This window comes from Rhinolophus sinicus, chromosome 15 (genome assembly GCF_057876585.1).
Source record: "Rhinolophus sinicus isolate RSI-liver-muscle chromosome 15, RSI-T2T, whole genome shotgun sequence".
Lineage (NCBI taxonomy): Eukaryota > Metazoa > Chordata > Mammalia > Chiroptera > Rhinolophidae > Rhinolophus > Rhinolophus sinicus.
In genome coordinates, this window is record NC_142515.1 from 92,800,371 (window position 1) to 92,817,496 (window position 17,126).

Below are 17,126 nucleotides of genomic sequence, written 5' to 3' on the forward strand. Positions count from 1 at the left end.
AATTTCTCTTTCTGATAGTTCATTATTGGTGTATAAAAATGCAAGTGATTTCTGAATATTAATTTTGTATCCTATTTTACTGAATTCATTTATCAGTTCTAATAGTTTTTTTGCGGTAACTTTCAGGTTCTCTCTGTATAGTATTATGTCATCTGCAGATAATGACAGTTTTACTTCTTCCTTTCCAAATCGGGTGCCTTTTATTTCTTTTTCTTTTCATTTTGCAGTGGCTAGGGTTTTTAATACCATGTTGAATAAATGTGGTGAAAGTAGATATCGTTGTCTTGTTCCTGATCTCAAGGAAAATGCTTTTAGCTTTTCCTTGTTGAGTGTGACGTGATGTTAGCTGTCAGTTTGTTGTTTATGGCCTTTATTATGTTGAGATATGTTCCCTTATTCCCACTGTACTGAGAGTTTTTATCATAAATGGCTGCTGGGTTTTGTCAAAAGCTTTTTCTGCATCTGTTGATTATGATCATATAATTTATATCTTTCATTCTGTTTATGTGATATGTCATGTTTGATTTGCAGATATTGAACCAACCCTGCATCCCAGGAATAAATCCCATTTGATCATGGTGTCTGATCTTTTTAATGTATTGCTGAATTTGGTTTGCTAATATTTTCTTGAGGATTTTTGCATCTATGTTCATTAGGAAAATAACAATTTTTTTTGTTTGTAATGTCTGCTTTTGGAATCAGGGTAGCGGTGGCCTCATAGAATGAACTTAGAAACCTTCCCTCCTCTTGAATTTTTTGGAATGGTTTGAGAAGAATAGGTGTTAATACTTCTTTGAATATTTGGTAAAATTCACTGGTGACGCCATTGGTCCAGGTCTTTTGTTTTTTGGGAGTTTTTCTTATTACTTTTTGATTCGATTTTGTTAGTAGTAATTGGTTGGTTCAGATTTTCTGTTCCTTCTTGATTCAGTCTTGGAAGATTGTATGCTTCTTGGAATTTATCCATTTCTTTCAGATTGTCCAATTTGTTGATGTATAACTGCTTGTAGAATTTTCTTATAATCCTTTGTATTTCTGTGGTATTTGTTGTCACTTCTCTTTCATTTCTGATTTTACTTATTTGGATTTTCTCTCTTTTCCTTCGTGAGTCTGATAAAAGATTTATCAATTTTGTTTATCTTTTCAAAGAACCAGGTCTTGGTTGCATTGATCTTTGTATTTTTTAAAAACTCGATTTTGTTTATTTCCACTCTGATATTTGATATTTCCTTCCTTCTGCTTACATTGAGCTTTGTTTGCTGTTCTTTTTCTAGTTCCTTTAAGTGTCCAAGATGCATCTCTTGATTCTTTCTCCCATTCCTCAATGTTTTCCTTTTTTAAATCTTTTGATACCAAAGAATAATACTGTCCACCCATTTGCCTAAGCTTCAGGTCTAAATGTCCTTGACTATTTGCCCTTCCTCCCCTATTCCTTGCTATTCCCAGCTAAATCATGAACAGCTCTGTTTGATTCAAAATATGCCCCACATCTTTTCATCTCCTCATTTTCACTGCACATACTAATCTCCTAACTGATGTTTCTCTTTCTGCTATGTTTCATATCCCACAATCCATTCTCATAGAGCAAGCGCATGATCTTTTAAAAAGTATGTTTCAGGTATGATGTCCTTTAGAGCCCTCTCCTGATTTCCCATTATACTTAAAATAAAAGCCATATTCCCGTATGGCGTAAAATACCTATATATGTGATAATCAATCCTGGCTACACATTAGAATCACCAGGGGAACTTTTTAGAAGCACCAAGCTTGAGACCCACCCAAGTCCATTTAAGTCCGGATATTTGGGGATGTGGCCCAGACATCAGTATTTAAAAAAATTCCCTCGTCAATCTAATGGGCAGCCAGGGTTGAGAATCATGCCTCCCTCTAACCACCTTCATACTGCCTTTTCCCCTTTCATGACTGCTCCTTTTAGCTTCTCAGAGTAACTTCTCCTTAATCACCTTACCTAATGTTCCATGTTACTGATCACTCTCTGCCGTGTTACTCTCCATGAACACGTTTTCTTAGCATTGTCATCTGAGATCATCTTATCTATGTTTTCATTTTTTTAACATTAGAGTGTAATTTTCATGATAATTCTTGCTTTCTACTACACCGTGTTTCCTGAATTAGTTCTTAATAAATATTTGTTGCATGACTGTATGTAGAAGGGAGAACTGACTGAGGGAACTGTCATGTGGGAGCCAGGAAGTGAGAAATCCATCTGGGCAGGTGAGATGAAATGGAGCAGATGGTAGAGTCTTGACAGATGGAGATTAGCTGAGAAACGAGGTAAAGTAAGCAGCGTTGACAATGGAATTAGACACTCTGATAATTTCAACTTGGAAGAGGCATAGTTTTATTCTGGATTGGGGCAGTCCCAGGAAAGCAGAAATGACTGGTTTCCCGAATGGCAGGGCAACCTGTAGCATAGAATCACATTTTATGTTTCCCATGGTTGCTATTAATTTACTTTTGGAAACTCATTTCACCTAAATGTTAGTAAGAGTAGCCCTCTGGATTCATCATCCCCCCGTCATTCCTTTCAGTTAGTAATGTACTAACTTACGAAAGCATTTGAGATTCCTACCGGTTCACAGTACTCATTGGTTATCGCTGCTCGTTGGTATACCTTCTCTACCCTTTTCATCGTCATACATTCAGAAGCCTCATCACTTTACCGTATTTAACTATGACTATCTTGCTTTAAATATTGGGATTAATTGAAAAATTGTGTTTTTGCTTGTATCACAACCCAGATTTGTAATGTGGAAATGAGCAAACGTACTCTTGGCAAAGCTGAAGTTGTTTGGGCACATCAGGAGAAGGCAGAGTTCTTTGGAAAAGACAACATTGTGGAGAAAAATAGAAGGCAGCAGGAAGAGAGGAAGATCAAATAAGAGATGGACTGATTCCATAAAAGAAGCCACAGGCGTGAGGCCACAGGAGCTGAGCAGGGCTGTTGAGGACAGGACTTTGTGGATATCGCTCATTCATAGGGTCACCAGGAGTCAGAGCTGACTCCACAGCCTATAACAACAACAACAACAGCTCTTGGACTATTACCATATCCCTTGCAGTTATTAGCAATTGAATTCATGGAGTCTTAATAGTATATGATTAGAACTCCAGACATAGGCAATATTCTGCTCCGCAGTAATGCCAAGCAAAACGAATGTTCACTTTTACAAATTCAGCGTGGTAATTTTGTGCCTTTAGATTGGGGTTTTACACATACCACGATTTTAGAGGAGACTTAGGAGGTTTAAAAAAAAATGGGTTTCAAAAATGACAGGTTTAGGAAGCATAATTCTGTGATGAATGGCTATGCAAAAGTACTGTTTACAAAGTACAGATAAATTCCTCTCTGAACATGAAGCAGAGTCTGTATTGTAACAGCTTAGTTTTATGGACAGAGAGAGATGAAAACTGGTTGGAAGAGAGTCAAGTATTGTTGCTCAGTTTACCTCCCCTCCCCCATCCCAGGATGAAGGTGAAGCCATTCATTCCTGCAACAGCCATTTTCATGAGTTAGCAGGCGAAGCAAGTACCAATGGTGAAGACTTGACACTTGGGAGAAATGTTTAGCTTTGTGTTACACCTGGATCTCTTGCGAACTCTGACATTGTAAATGGGGAGCAGTGTTCCCTGTTCCAATACCTTTTTCTCAACCATGGACCTTGATGCAAACCTATAATGATTCTATAGGAAAATACCCCATTCCTTCCTCTCTGCAAAAAACAGCAAACTTTGTTAAATTTTTAAATACTGATGCTTTAAAATGTGAATCTATGTGCAAAGAAGGTAAATTCAATTTTCTACTTGTAGCATGTCCAAAATAGATTATGTGTCTATTTTCTGGATAATTTCATATAGAACAAATTACCAGAGAGGTCTTGAACCCTATTAGCAATTGCCTGACATTTTAATGACAACTTCTGTCTATTCACTGTATATTTGCGGCTGCTTTACACATCTGTACCACTTACAACAGGGTTTACTTAGGTAAGATGACCACCCTGATGCCTCCATGATGGGCATGGAGAATGAGGAAAATTGTTACAGTGAAGTAGCTATAATAGGTGTTCAATAAATATTTAATGTAAAATACGTGTTTATAGACAGATTGAATTATATACTCCCATTACAAGATAGAGGATGGGAAAACAGCCATATGTATATGTGTATTTATTGGAATTTTAAAAAGGAAGTTAAAGCTTTTTCTTAAAGCCTCATCAAGCAAACACATAAAATATTTTTATTGTGGGGGTGCCTATAGCATTGCCAAGAATTATTTGAAATGTTTTATAATTTGTTTCAATAGTTTTAGATGCAAATCTATTTGTATATATAAGACTTGCTACTCTAAAGTTATTCCAGAATACTGGTTCTTAACCTTGGAACTTAGAAAAAAGAGAGATTATGTAAATTATTTTTAAATATCTGTTTTAATAGTATAAAATGACTTGCAAAATGTATGTATATATATATATGTATATGTATATATGTATGTATGTATGTGTGTATATATATATATATATATATATACACACATGTATATATATGGATGAAAGTCCGTATTTATTCATACAAAAACACTTACTGAATAACTGTAAGGTATTAAGGTAGTAATATGCCCTCTGTCTTGTTTCTTGTTGTTGTTGTGCTAACCTTTCTCCAAAAGAGCAGAGATGAAGCATGGTTCTAAACGAATTTTAAATTCTTTAGTTATTAAGAAAATAAAGCTCTAAAATTGATCTAGATTTTTATTGTATAATAAACCAAAATACACATAATTGTAACATATTGTCTGCTAATTGTCTCTTGGATTCCATCCCAGTATTCTAAGAGGATGTGAGGATGTATATTGCTAATATCTTTATATAATTCAAGATAACCTCAAAGATTTTGTGTTCTCTTATACCTTGACAGGTTGGTACAGAGGATATACTCTCCAAAATAAATCTAAAAAGGTATGGCACATGATTCCATTTTTTAGCTTGAAATCTCTCTGCTATTTGTATGTTGTGCTATCCGATTCCATTATCTGCTCTCTGCGCTCTCTAGACCTAGTTTCCTTTCTCTTTAATGGCTGTTCTATAGGTGTGACTGCAAACTCTCTCACCTCAAAGCTCTAGTAAAATAGTGCAAATCCCATTGACCGTATTTCCCCACCAGCCAACTCAAGGATGAGAGCCCGGAGGTGAATTCACAGATCAGGCTGGGCCTCTGCATGCTTCTTGCTCCGTCGCTCAAACTAAGCTGTAAGGTGGTCCAGTGACATTGCTGCCCTTGGCTCTGTCTTTTAGGGAGGGACCCATGCTTCTTCCGTTATCCTTTAGTTGCAATGCTAAACTCCCAAAACTAAAGGCTCTCCCCATTTCCACTTGATTCTTTCCTTCATTGTAAAATGGACCAATCAAGAGCAGTACTTTTCCAACTGTGAACCTCACCACCCCAGTAACACATCATGAACTCAGTATAGTGGGTTGTAACCAATACTTTTCATAAAACAAAACTGAAAAATAGAAAAGAAACTGGAATACCATGGTAAGTATTGTTTCATGAAAGTTTCGTTTGGCTCCATATGTTGACGTATTTTAGGAATTTCAAATTAAATTTTAGGGTATCGTTAAGTACCAGGTTGCCATGAAAATTTATCTCACTGTGGGCAAAGAGTTTGAAAAATACTGACCTTCATGGGTTCCTATTTCCCAGTGTCAATACTACTAATCCTCAAGCTAAAGAAAATCTATTAATTATGTTAATAACCCCCTGGGTTTATTTAGGTCGGCTCAGCTACTTTCCTTTGACGCTGCACTCTGGGGCAACATAGCGTGTCAGCACTTTCTTTTGAAACAGCCACGTTGAGTTGATCAGGCCACATTATTTCATGGTTAGTTCACATGCAAAATGGGTAATTAGGAAAGGGGTAAGGGAAACATTTTAGAATTTATCAAGGGTTGAGTCAAAAACCCCACCGTTTTTATTTTGCAAACCTAGTATGAGATGTAGTTTGGTGTAAAAGTAATTGTGGCTTAAAAGTTTAAAAATCATTGTAAAAACTGCGATTACTTTTGCACCCACCTAACAGACGTAATCTTTTCACACAACTCTCAAGGGAGCTCGGGGCCCAGAACAACACCTTTCTACAAGGTATAGGCCATTAAAAACACAGGACTGTCTGTTCAAGATTTCCACCTTGTTGATTCTTCAGTCACACTCAGTATTTGAACATGTATGTGTACACACACACACACGCTTTGTTAACTTTGACAATGTAATACTTTACCAGAATAAAGCAGTGCTTACTTGTAAAGTGAGTATCAGCTCTGACAGTTTTGGTCCTTTGATTTCTCCCTAAATCCTGATGCTGAATTTTTCTACCCAAAGATTCTTGTACCACATGTCTTCGTTTCCAGCCTGATTATTTTCATTTACTCTTGCTGACTTTAATTTCTCCAGGCCTTCAAATAAGGACCAAGGTGGCAGACGTTCTGGCTTGATCTAAAGCAAAGACTTTTTTTTCTTTCTGGATGCTAGTTAGACAAGAGTATTTACAGCCACTTCTGCTTCTTGGCTTGAGTTTAACCCTATCAGTGTTTATTTTATTCATAATTATGGAATTCGTAGTTGTTTCAAAACATAATTAGAGTTAATTATTTTGAAGTTCTAAATTGAATAAAGAGCAAGAATGCTTAAGTCACTTAATTCCATATCCTTTTAAAAAAAGTTAATTTTTAAAAATGAGCAACAACCAAAAAACCACTCTCAGATAAAATCATATGAACTTAAGTAACAAACAGAATTCTCGAGTTTTAACCGGTGAATGTGAATCATGTTGAAACAAGGTCCCAGACCACAGCTTTCGCTTTCACAGAGTATGTAGTATGTAATCATCCTTTATGAGCATAAATGACCTTGGTTGCTAAGGCATTCTGTCATTTCCTAATATATATGAAAATGCATCTAGCTAGTGCCTTTTTTGTCTGCTTTGAAAAGCGGATAGTTGGGGTGCCACACTAGGATCTAAACAACAAGTTCTAGATGTGTTTTTAATTTTTTTGTATTCATTTTTTAAAACCCTTATTTAAATGTTAATTATCACCCTTTAGAAGAATTATTTCAGTAAGAGCTTCTCTTAGTTCTTGATAATTAAGCTTTGTAATTCAACGAAATGATAGTACAAACAAGGGCCGTGCATTTATTCGTTGATTTTTAAGTTGAAATATCTCTCTTGTGGAGAGATCCAGGAAAAAAAGAGGGAGTTTAAAGTCCATTGTCATGAATTATGCTCAACTTTTGACACCCCTTCATTAAGAGATCCAGCCTATTTGAAATGCTCTCCTAACGTTCTTTCCTACATTTGCCAGTTGAAAGGCCTATTATTTTAATGGAAATTTTTGGTGTCATTTATAAGCAGACATAGCCATTTAGAATGGTGATAAAATGAGCTAGTGGTTTTACAAATTGAAGAAGCCAATAGCTTTTCAGAAACTGGTATTGATCCTGGCAGGATTGTGGAAGTGTGGATGGGGCATTATCTAGAAAATCATTATTATTATTATTATTTTTTTTTTACTCAAGTGAGTAGGTTACATTGAGAAAGGAAAAGCAAAACTGAGAGACAGGCTGTAAATCAGAAATATATTACCCAGGTTTGTTCTGGCTTTCTGTGTGCAATAATGGCCCAGGAAAAGTTCTGCAAGCCTCAGGTTTGTCAGAACAATTAAATGGCTATAAGTGGACAGATGCTATTATGGAAAGATGATGCCTCCCAATAGCAGTGGTAATACAACAAAATAAATATTCTCTTAATATGAATATCATCATATCTGTACACCCAGTATAACTTACCTGCTTACGATCTGCTTAGATGTCACAAAGTAAGTCACTGTTTGTTTATATTACGAATGCTTCTGTCTTGGATTTCTCCTGGTTATTAGGAGACCAGTCATTAGATTATGAATGCATAAAAATTTTAATTGGTCCTTTACCTTCTTGATTTGAAAAATCTTCTGCAAGGACAGTTTTGGGAGTAGCAATGTTATATCTTATTTTAAACTCCAAATATGGCTCCTACAACTGCTACTTTAAGTGGTTCATCTTTACCCAGTGTTCTACTTTTTCATGAGTTCTGGACATTTTTTTTATTGTAATAAAATATACATGGCATGAAAGTTACAATTTTAACCATTTTTATATGTATAGTTCGGGGGTATTAAGTACATTGACATTGTTGGACAACTATCTCCACCATCCATCTCTGGAACTTTTCCATCTTTCAAAACTAAAACTCTGTACCCATTAAACACTGACTCCCCATTTCCATCTCCCCGCAGCCTCTGGCAATTTCACTATGAATCTGACTGCTCTAGATATCTCATATAAGTGGGTTGTACCGTGTCTCTCCTTTTGTGTCTGGCTTATTTCACCTAGCATCGTATCCTCAAGCTGAGTTTCGGACAGCCCAGCCCGGTTCTCCACAAACATGGTAGTCAACACAACATTTACCTCAATGTCTCGGTCAGAAGAAACATCCAAAGTTTCTTAGGCATCCTAAGAACAGATCTGAAGTTTCAGAACCCCAGAAGTCAGGCCCAAAAGAAATTATAGTCACATTGTATTTTTGTTCATTTTTAGCTTTTTAATCAGGTTTCCAAAATCACTTTGAATCCTGCCCCTATAGTGGAAGAGGTCATGTTACCTTGCCTCTGTGTGTGTCCTGGGTCTTATTAATAACAGGATTGGAATAGTGATTTCTCACTCATACAGCCCACACTTGCCCCCTTCTCAAAGCAAAGAGGGGAAGGTATGTACTTTTCTTCCTGTCCGGCGGGAAAGGATGGCCACTTTGCTTCTGAAGGAACGACAGAATCTACCCTGTCATCACCTATGCTGGGAGCAGCCCAATCTCAAATTTTCTTACTGTTTCCTGTTTTATTGGCAAAGGATTAAAAAAGGAGAAAGAAGAGTATTGAATGGGTACATACAGCACAAGAAACTAGACACACAACCGACCCCAGTTGAAATTCACTCATTTTCTGCCTCTGAATGGATTAAGGACCTCTGGGTAGACACGCATCTTTGACCCAGTCCCCCAGGCAGGGGGATGTCTGTCTCCCACCTTTGTGGTCAGCCACCCCTGACATGGAATGTCCACAGGTTGCACTAACTTTTATAGGCACAGAGCTAGGAGCAGTTGAGCCAATGGTGGTGGTTAAACAGGTTCTTCTACTGGCCTGGCATGCAAAGTCCCATAAAACAAAGCACTGCAATGCCGTTTCCAGATGGCAATTTCTCTGTTTATCAATGCGTGTATCACACAGTTAAACAGCAGAAATTTTTGGCACTTGAAAGAACTCTAATCCAAGACTTGCTTCCTATTAGTTAGATCTGATCTTCATTTCTTCGGTTTCTACCAGCCAGTTTCCAGTCTTTCTGGTAGGTCTTCCTGGGCTTTAGTTTTCCCCTGGGAGATGTCACAGTACTGATATAGAATTGCATCTTAGGGACATAGAATGAAGAGCAATGTGAGATTGGGAAGTGGTAAAAATAACCAGATAACTAATACTAATTGATTTGGGATGCATTTGGTTAAAATGCAAGTGCTGAGAGGAATCACTTTAGAAAATCACTATAATTTGATGGGCCACTAAGTACATACCGTGTTTCCCCCAAAATAAGACCTAACCAGACCATCAGCTCTAATGCGTCTTTTGGAGTAAAAATTAATAATAATATAATATAATATAATATAATATAATATAATATAATATAATATAATATGATACAATATAGCATAATATAATATAATATCGGGTCTTATATTAACTTTTGCTCCAAAGGATGCATTAGAGCTGATTGTCCAGCTAGGTCTTATTATTGGGGAAACACAGTGGTCCTCCATCTCACTAATTATGTAAAACCCTTTAAAAGGAATCATCGCATGGCAGATAGGATCTGGAGGGTTTAGGATCTCACTGTTAACCTCTTTACCATTTCCAGCTTCGGCCTGACCCGGGTATGTTTGCCTGTTCATTTACGAAGCATTTATCTAAACTCTCTGAACCCAAATCTTAATTTCTACCTTTTCAGTGTTTCAGCCATGATTTCATGTAGATAGCCAGCCAGTCAGTGCGATTGCTATCGTGCAAGCCTGGCTGCAAACTGTAGCTATTTTCCACGTGTCCTTTCTCCCCACCACGCATTGTTCGCTACTGTCCATGCTTTTTCCTTTGGGCTGAGATCTTTATGGCCACATAACCAAAGTTCTTCTCTCTGTAGGGTATTTTCCCTGAAACATATATCCATTTGAAAGAGGCAACCGTGGAAGACCGAGGGTAAGTTCCAATCGGGGAAGACCCCTAAAAAGCAATGATGATGTAAGATTATCCTTAAAGAATGCCTTGTGTACATTATTTCTCTTGACTCATGAATTCCATCTCTCATATGAGAGAGAAATAAATAAAAACGTTTTCCTGGCACAGTTCCTTCTTCTTTCTTCTCTTTTTATTCTTGTTCGTCTCTGGCATCCTTCCCCAGGACAATAAACACAGATAATGAAAGAACAGGGGGCCGTTACCTTCTTCTCGCACTACCTGTTCACCAGTGATGTGTGCGCATGTGTGCGCGTCCATGAATGTCTGGTGCTCTTGCTGATGAGACCTGAGAGTCCCCAATTTGAGAACTTTGGGAGCTAGATGAGCACACTGCCTCCTGCACTAATCAGCTCTGAACCTGGGGCAAGTCAGTTGGCCTGGGGGCACCTCAGGCTTGGAAAACAAATCTGGCCCTATGTTTGTCATGAACTTGATGTGAAATAAGAACTAATGTGTGTGAACATGCACTGCAGATAAACTTCATTACATTTTGGATATTTTTTTTTCCTTTTTCACCTTACCATTTGTCTGGAAAGTGCTGCCTGTGACAGCTAAGCCTGAAGTGGGAGAGAGAGGCCACTTAGTTGGCGAGCCAATGGGCACGAGAGTTGAGGGAATAAGGAAAGCTTGGAGCTGGACTGGAGTCCCAGGGCTGATAGAGAGTAGAGTGGGTTATAGAGTTATGCAGACTCAGTGCTGCAAATAACATTCTCAGTCATAAGTTCTGCCCCCTTGTTTGAGAGATAAGAGGTGGTGACATCCTCAAATTCACACAACTCCTCAGTAGCAAAATCAGGCTGGGTGACCAGGTGTCCTGCCCTCCTGGAGAATCTTTCCATTGGTCCATTCCTGGGCAACCTCCAGCTTCACTAGCCAGAGCCATGTGGGTGGACAGGCAGAGTGGGAGGCAGACTGCCACTAATTAGGGTTGCCATATAAAATGTAGGACACCCAGTTAAATTTGAGATTCAAATAATAACAAGTAATTGTTTACAGTATGTCCTAGATATTTTCTGAAACATACTGAAAAATTATTTTCATCTTTCTGAAATTCAGACTTAACGGGGCATCCTGTGTTTTTATTTAAATCTGGCAATCCTACCACAATCCCCATTCATTTCCTTGCTCTCGTTCTCTCCTTCCTTCTGCTAATCATAAAAATACCAGAGAGGATTTTGTGACTAAATGGCAGGGCAACCTTGTTATAAGTCTTCTGTGAGTGAGGAGTTTGGTATGTATACAGTTTCTACGCTGTGAAGCAGCAGATGAGAAGAAAACCTAGTCCCATACCAGAAGACGGCACCACCTTAGTCCCTGCCAGCAGGTCCTGTTTGAGTTTACAAGCCTCAGGACTCCTGTGCCATGCAGAAATGTCTGCTTGGCAGACCCAGCTAAAATATTGAATTTTGGCTTCCATCCCTGGGAATTGCTGAAGTCAGCCTGGCTCAGTAATTGAGGCTCCCATGGAGATGCAAAATGGGGAGGTCGCGGCTGGGCTTTGGGCCCATCGCCTTGCAGAAACGGAATTCATTTTGAGAAATGTAGTGTCCTCAGGTCTTTCTCTTTTCTCAGACACTTAGATGTGATAAAGTCTCCCTGCAATGGACAAGTATTTCTTTGTTTCAAGCCCAGCTAGCCCCATTGCCATCTTTGAGCTTTGAGGAATCTGTCAGGAAAAGCAGCAATGATGAACTCAGAATAACGTGGGCATCTGTCTGGTTTGCTTTAGGCAGCACGAGACTGTGATTCCTGGTGAGCTCCCGCTGGTGCAGGAACTCACGTCTACGCTGCGAGAATGGGCTGTCATTTGGCGCAAGCTCTACGTGGTGAGTTTTTCCCTGGGGCTTGGAGCTGGTGGCATGATTCCTGGGTCCCCAGCTTGTCTGTTCTGCGGCAGAGTGATCCTCTGCAAGGGGTTGGCTACTTACTGTGTTTCCCCAAAAATAAGATCTAGCCAGACCATCAGCTCTGATGCGTCTTTTGGAGCAAAAATTAATATAAGACCCGGTATTATATTATACCAGATATTATATAAATTATATTATATTACATTTATTATATTATACCCGGTCTTATATTAAAATACAACAGGGTCTTATATTAATTTTTGCTCCAAAAGACACATTAGAGCTGATGGTCCGGCTAGGTTTTATTTTTGAGGAAACACGGTATTAGTCTGCGGGGAGTGGGTGCCCCTTACATGGACCGTACAGTGGCTGCTAACCAGCAGATTCTCATTTCCCTGGTGTAGGGTCATAGGTGATATGCGCGGTAGAGGAAGTGGGTATAATCTTTAGTTCAGTCTTTTCTCAACTGAGACTACATGCAGATTGTAAAGTAATAAGGATAAAACAACCACACACACTTACATAGTCCTTACTAAATGCCAGGTACTATTAATCCTCACAATACTCCTACAGAGGAGGAGCAGTTATTACCAACTAATCAATGAGGAAACATCGGGACATTCTCTTAGCCTCTACATGTATTGAACACCAGGAGCAGCCATCTTGCAAGACCAAGAATGCTCAAAGTCTGTTGGCAGCAAGCTTGCATGTGTGTCCACTTTAAGAAGCTCTTTCCTGGATATCAGACTGTACAAATGCTGTTTGCTAGAGTTCCCTCTTTCCTGGAGACCTCGTGGATAAGCATTGCTAGGTTTTGCCTCTGTAGCATCTCTCATGGCTGGCTGGGAATTCCTCTGGACATGTAGGCTCTCATTTTATGTGTGAATGAGTTCAGTGAGGGAAAAGCCTCGACTCAGTGGCCTGGGAGCCATTCTCTTTTCTTTATGTGGCTTTGTTTATCTAGATTTTTGTTCAGTTATGTGATGATTCTTCATTTTAACTCCCAAAAGTCAATAAGTTATTGGGAACACCTCACTCTAGACTCTTAAGTACTACAAGCAGTTATCAAAAGCTGAGAGTTCATGTGAGATATTTCATTTCCATCCAGGGCTATTGTTTCCTGGAATGGGTCACAGAGTTGAAATCACCAACCCCTTTGATGGAAAAGCACATGATTTTTCTCTACCTGTCCATCCTTCAAGGCCAAGTTTAAGCATCTCTTCTTCATAACGTATCTTCTAAACACACCAATCCATAATGTTTCCTTCTGGCCTGTACGAGCACTTATCACTGAACCCATTGGGGCTCTTGGGGCTTACTGTCTTGTAATGCGAGTTATCTTTTGATCTCTTTATGCTTAATTGAGGAGAGAGCTAACCTGTAAGTTCTTAAGTCACGAGCTCCTGGAGGATAGAGATGCTCTTTTAAGCCATTTGGCCTGCATTGATCATCTTGTACTTCTACTGAAAGCACTCTCTGGTTCTGGTTAATTGATTAGTTCGTGGTGGATGGAACACATTTGATGGATGAGGACTTGCGTGTGCATGAGTGAGTTCCTTAGCATATTCTTTCTGGAAATCGGTGAGTGGTGAAATGTATTACGTAATAAATACTGGAAAGAAAAAAAATTTTTTAAAGGTGTAATGTACAAGACTGGAGAGCATGAAGTAGACTTGTCCTCTTGCTAAAATGCGACTCTCGTGCTAAGTTCATTATCTCTGTCCTCCACGTATCCACAGGTAATTGTGCCAAGTCTGCTAAGGAGGAGAAATCAGAAATAAGTAAATCAGGGAGGAAGAAGTCTGATTCATACACGTCGGCTCCCAAATCCCTTAGTAGTTAAATGGTGATAAGCTCAGGTTTGGGATTTCTTGTGTGGGAGTTTCACTATTTAATAGCAGAGTTGAGTTCTAAGTTAAAAAAACAAAGTCCATCCCCTCTCAGAGGGAAGCAGTTTCCCATCTTAATGTTGACATCTAATAAAATATTTTGTTGTCTGTTTGTAAATATTTAGATGTTTTTAAAATTATTTTTTATTGAGGAATATTGGGGAACAGTGTGTTTCTCCAGGGATCAGCTCTAAGTCGTTGTCCTTCAATCTACTTATGGAGGGCGCAGCTCAGCTCCAAGTCCAGTCACCGTTTTCAGTCTTAGTTGCAGGGGGTGCAGCCTACCATCCCACACGGGAATTGAACCGGCAACCTTGTTGTTGAGAAGTTGCGCTCTAACCAACTGTGCGCCATCAGGCCGCACCTGTTCGTGAATATTTAAAACTGTCTTATAGCTGCTGTTGGTTGACTAAAATATACTCATTATGGGAACCTCAATCAATGGCTAGGGCTGAACATCTGCTTCTGCTTTTGATATGTGATCACACATTAAGAAATAATCCACTTATAGTGGTTGCCAGAGGGTAAGGGGGGTGGGGGGTGGGGGGTGGGAGATGAGGGTAAGGGAGATCGAATATATGGTGATGGAAGGAGAACTGACTCTGGGTGATGAACACACAATGGGATTTATAGATGACGTAATACAGAATTGTACACCTGAAATCTATGTAATTTTACTAACAATTGTCACCCCAATAAATTTAATAAAATAAAATAAAAAGAAAAATAATCCACTTAAAATGGGTTTATTAGAAATCATGGCTTTCTCTATTTCTTTTTCTTTTTTTTTCTGTCCCTTCCTAAACCATTGACAGTTGACTTCAGACAGAATTTCTGAACTTCTTTCTCAACAATGTGTGTATCCAAGTAGCAAACCTCAAATACATTTCGCTGGGAAAAAAAGTAGAAGGAATCCAGTTCTATAGTTTTCACCATTCTCACCCCCCTTTTCGGTGTTTTGTTTTGCAATTCTGTCAAGTTCCTTGAGTCTATGTCATGATAAATACAGATTTTCTTAATCTACATCACTACTTGTGTTTTTCCTCTCATGCATTTCCTGCCACAGATGATAAGCCCAGGAATTCTGTTTGATGCCTTTAACGGTACCTGTGGTGTCTGAGAACCTCCACATTTCTCTAAAACACATCTCCTAGTTCTGCTCCAAGTCTAAGTTCATGAGAAATTTATGTGGTAGACCTAGAGTCTTATGTGAGAGGAAAATGCAATCCACTAACCAGACTCAGCCTAGCCGTGTAGACACAGGCAATTACTCTAAGCAGGAGAGATATTTGTATAGCTGCAACTTATTTTTAGCAGTCATACTGTAACCTTGTAAAATAACCAGAAATATGTTTTAAAAGGGAAGGGAGTTCCTTATGCTGAAGAGAGGAGGACCCACTCATCCAAAATAGAAAGAAGAAATGATGGCACACCCGTTCCTTCTTTTCCTCTTTGTTATATTAGTATTATTTTTTTCCATTTAATTATCTTTCCTGCTGGATGTTGGCCTAATGCTTTGGGGACAAAGCAAGCTGGAGGAGACAGACACTGACACTGAATGAGAAATTGGGAAGCTTGGTTTCTCGTCCAGGCCTTGCCCTAACTGGCTCTGTGGTCGTGGGCAAGCTCCTGAGGTCCCAAGCACCTGCTGGATATTGACCCTCTGTCAAAGTGATATAAAAATCTGCCTTGTTTACTCCATAGAGGGGTGTGGGTCTGAAAAAAGAGGGTGGCTGTGAAATCATGGTATAGGCAGATCCAGGATTCTGTAGATGTGAGCATGTGGTTCTTGATGCTGTCTTAGCTGGCAACAGTAGCCGCTCTGGTCATCCTCCCTCTGGGCAGCCTTGGTTCCGTGTGCCTGAGCTCTGGCTCAAGACTCTGAAGCTCCCTTGTGTGCACCTCTTATCCAAGGCCACTTCCTTTCCATGTGTTAGGCAGAGTGGCCTTGAGCACTCAGACACCAAGCTAAGTGTTTCTCAACGTCGATTGTGAGCCTCCTTAGTTTAGTTTCAAGTCCAGGAGGCCTGAGTCATTTCAGAAAGGAAGGCAGAGTGCAAGTACACAACAGTTTCTGACAAGCTTTGCCTGCATTGCTCGTCCTCAGCTGGAGCCTTTTTACTGGGTATGTTTTCAGCGGTTGAACAGAAAAAGAGGAAACTGAATGAGGAGGTGGATGCCCGGCAAAAGGCAAGACTGTGAACATTGGGCTCAGACAGGAGGCCAGTTCTTAAATTCTGTCTTGCTCCCTTACTTGGTATGTACTTTTATATTCACCCAAAGTAATAAACCCAGTAATAGTTACTACAAACCAACCAACCAAACAGAAAGAGCGCAGATTCCAAAAGCAGGGGTGTGAGTTTAGAGTATGCCACGGGCTGATTGTATAGCCCGAGATGAGTCTTTTACCGCCCAAGTTTATGTTCCTCACGTCAAATGGTAATGATATATTGACATGCCTTGCAAACTTACTGGAAGAATTTAGTAAGATCATCTGTGCAAAACTCCTGGGACAGTGCCTGGCATACTGTCTTCAGAATGTGACACCCCCTGACTGTCCCCTGCCAGCACTGCTTCACAAATGAGCTGATTAAGGATGAGGAAAAGAAGTAGATGGCACTGTGGAATTTTGCCCTGAAGTCATTTAAGGGTGTGCCCTCCAGCTTCAGGCTGAAGGGATGGGCTTCTTTCCAGCTCTAGGGACTTAACTAGTCTAGGTCCCTGGTTTTGAGCCGGCTGTCCTTTGTTCTCTGCTGCCTCTCAGGACCTTTTGGTTTTCCCAGCCTTGGAAAGTAGATGCAGTGGGCTGAACTTGGCTTCTTTTCTTTCTAGCCACATGTCTCCCTGCTTCCATACGAGTTCCCCCAGCTAGAAGGGAAGACACCTGTGCATTGATTTTAACACTATTGAATTGATGGAATATCTAAGTTTAACTTTTTAAAAGCAACCCAATTGTACTTTCTGAATATGCACAAATCTGCATCCCACATCCTAACCTCATAGTT

The 17,126-nt window shown here is 39.4% G+C and overlaps 1 protein-coding gene across 1 annotated transcript in view; it reads left to right on the forward strand.

Moving 5' to 3' along the window:
• Window positions 1–17,126, forward strand: part of DOCK5 (dedicator of cytokinesis 5) — a 189,167-nt gene that overhangs the window by 66,133 nt on the left and 105,908 nt on the right. Inside the window, exons 3-5 of the mRNA XM_019714857.3 lie at window positions 4,936–4,976; window positions 10,291–10,346; window positions 12,115–12,211. Of these exons, the coding sequence (XP_019570416.3) occupies window positions 4,936–4,976; window positions 10,291–10,346; window positions 12,115–12,211 (194 nt within the window). The remainder of the gene's footprint in view (window positions 1–4,935; window positions 4,977–10,290; window positions 10,347–12,114; window positions 12,212–17,126) is intronic.